Below are 1,433 nucleotides of genomic sequence, written 5' to 3'. Positions count from 1 at the left end.
CGTAATGATGTGTTTCGGCAAAAATTCTCCACCCGGGATACCTGGAACCATATCCGAACGATGTCAGCTACGGTTACATGGAATAGGGGTGTCTGGTTTGGCCATGCCACGCCTAAGTTCTCGTTCTGTGCATGGTTGGCTGCTCTGGATCGTTTATCAACGGGTGTTCGTATGATTGCGTGGAATGGGACGGCTGCAAGTACTTGTGTGCTCTGTAACACCACCATGGAGACTCAGGATCACCTCTTTTTTAGCTGTGACTTTGTATCTCCTATATGGTCTGCTCTCGCGAAGGGGCTATTGAAAGCTAGGTTCACCACTGATTGGATCCCCTTCTTGGTTTTCTATCTCAGTCGAACTTGCCACTGGTGGAGGGATTTCTCATCCGCTATGTATTCCAGGTGGTTATCTATACGGTTTGGAGGGAACGTAATGGGCGGAGGCATGGGGAGACGCCGAAATCTGCTGATGTTCTTATTCAGTGGGTTGATCGGCAAGTACGAGATCAGCTTCTTGCTATTGGTTTCATGGGGGATAGACGATATGATGAGGCATTTCAATTGTGGATTCAATCTAGAATTTCAACCTAAATGATGTAACTGTTTGTTCTCAGCTGTTCTCTTTTAAAAAACTGTTGCAGGAGTTGTAAAAACGTTTTATTTTTCTTTTGAATATAATTTAATACTAGATTCAAAAAAAAAGAAACAACTACTCTATGGTTTCTGACGGTCCAAGTCCAACACAACCAAATGTACCTTATGCGAACAAATTGAACAGTCTAGAGAAACGAAATTTGGTAAATGTATTTTGAACTTCACTCTTTTTGAAAGATGCTACAAAAAGAAGTTATTATTTTTTCTTTTTTTAATCAGATAAACCAAACAAACGGTTTTCTTTAGTATAGGGACTAGGGAGGCTTTGGCACTAAAAAAAGCAACTAAAAGAAGAAACAATAGAAATTGACATTCTATTAATCGTCATCATCACCTTTACATAATGTTAATCATTTCATTTCTTTAAAAGCCTTCCAATACACATCACAAGAATAAAAGTACCAAAGAATATATAAAAGAGAACCTTCCTAAACATTTACACAAAAACTACATATATATAAATAAAAATAATAATAATTAACAACAAACAAATATTGAATAATTTATTTACACACACTGACTGACGCACATAACCAATTTTTATATATAACCATAAATACGAACAGATCACGGTAATGATTCATGACTGTAAAGAGGCAACGAGGAGAGCAGAGCCAATGCTAGAACCATCTTCCATGGCTTTAACGACTACGTATTGACTCACCTCTTCTCCTAATATCTCAACCAGAGCTTCTTCCATGTATTCCCTAAACATGACATAGTTCATGTACAAACCTCCTTCTACTGCAACAACTGTTCTTTTCTGCATTTGGATTTCGC

At 38.0% G+C, this 1,433-nt stretch overlaps 1 protein-coding gene across 1 annotated transcript in view; it reads right to left on the bottom strand.

The window, feature by feature from the left end:
- Nucleotides 1,045-1,433, bottom strand: part of LOC104758355 (hexokinase-3) — a 7,378-nt gene continuing 6,989 nt past the window's right edge. The window contains exon 10 of the mRNA XM_010481204.2: nt 1,045-1,428. Coding sequence (XP_010479506.1) covers nt 1,234-1,428 — 195 coding nt within the window. The 3' untranslated portion in view covers nt 1,045-1,233. The remainder of the gene's footprint in view (nt 1,429-1,433) is intronic.

The sequence above is a fragment of the Camelina sativa genome, chromosome 17, assembly GCF_000633955.1.
Source record: "Camelina sativa cultivar DH55 chromosome 17, Cs, whole genome shotgun sequence".
Lineage (NCBI taxonomy): Eukaryota > Viridiplantae > Streptophyta > Magnoliopsida > Brassicales > Brassicaceae > Camelina > Camelina sativa.
This window is presented reverse-complemented; position numbering and strand designations above follow the sequence as displayed.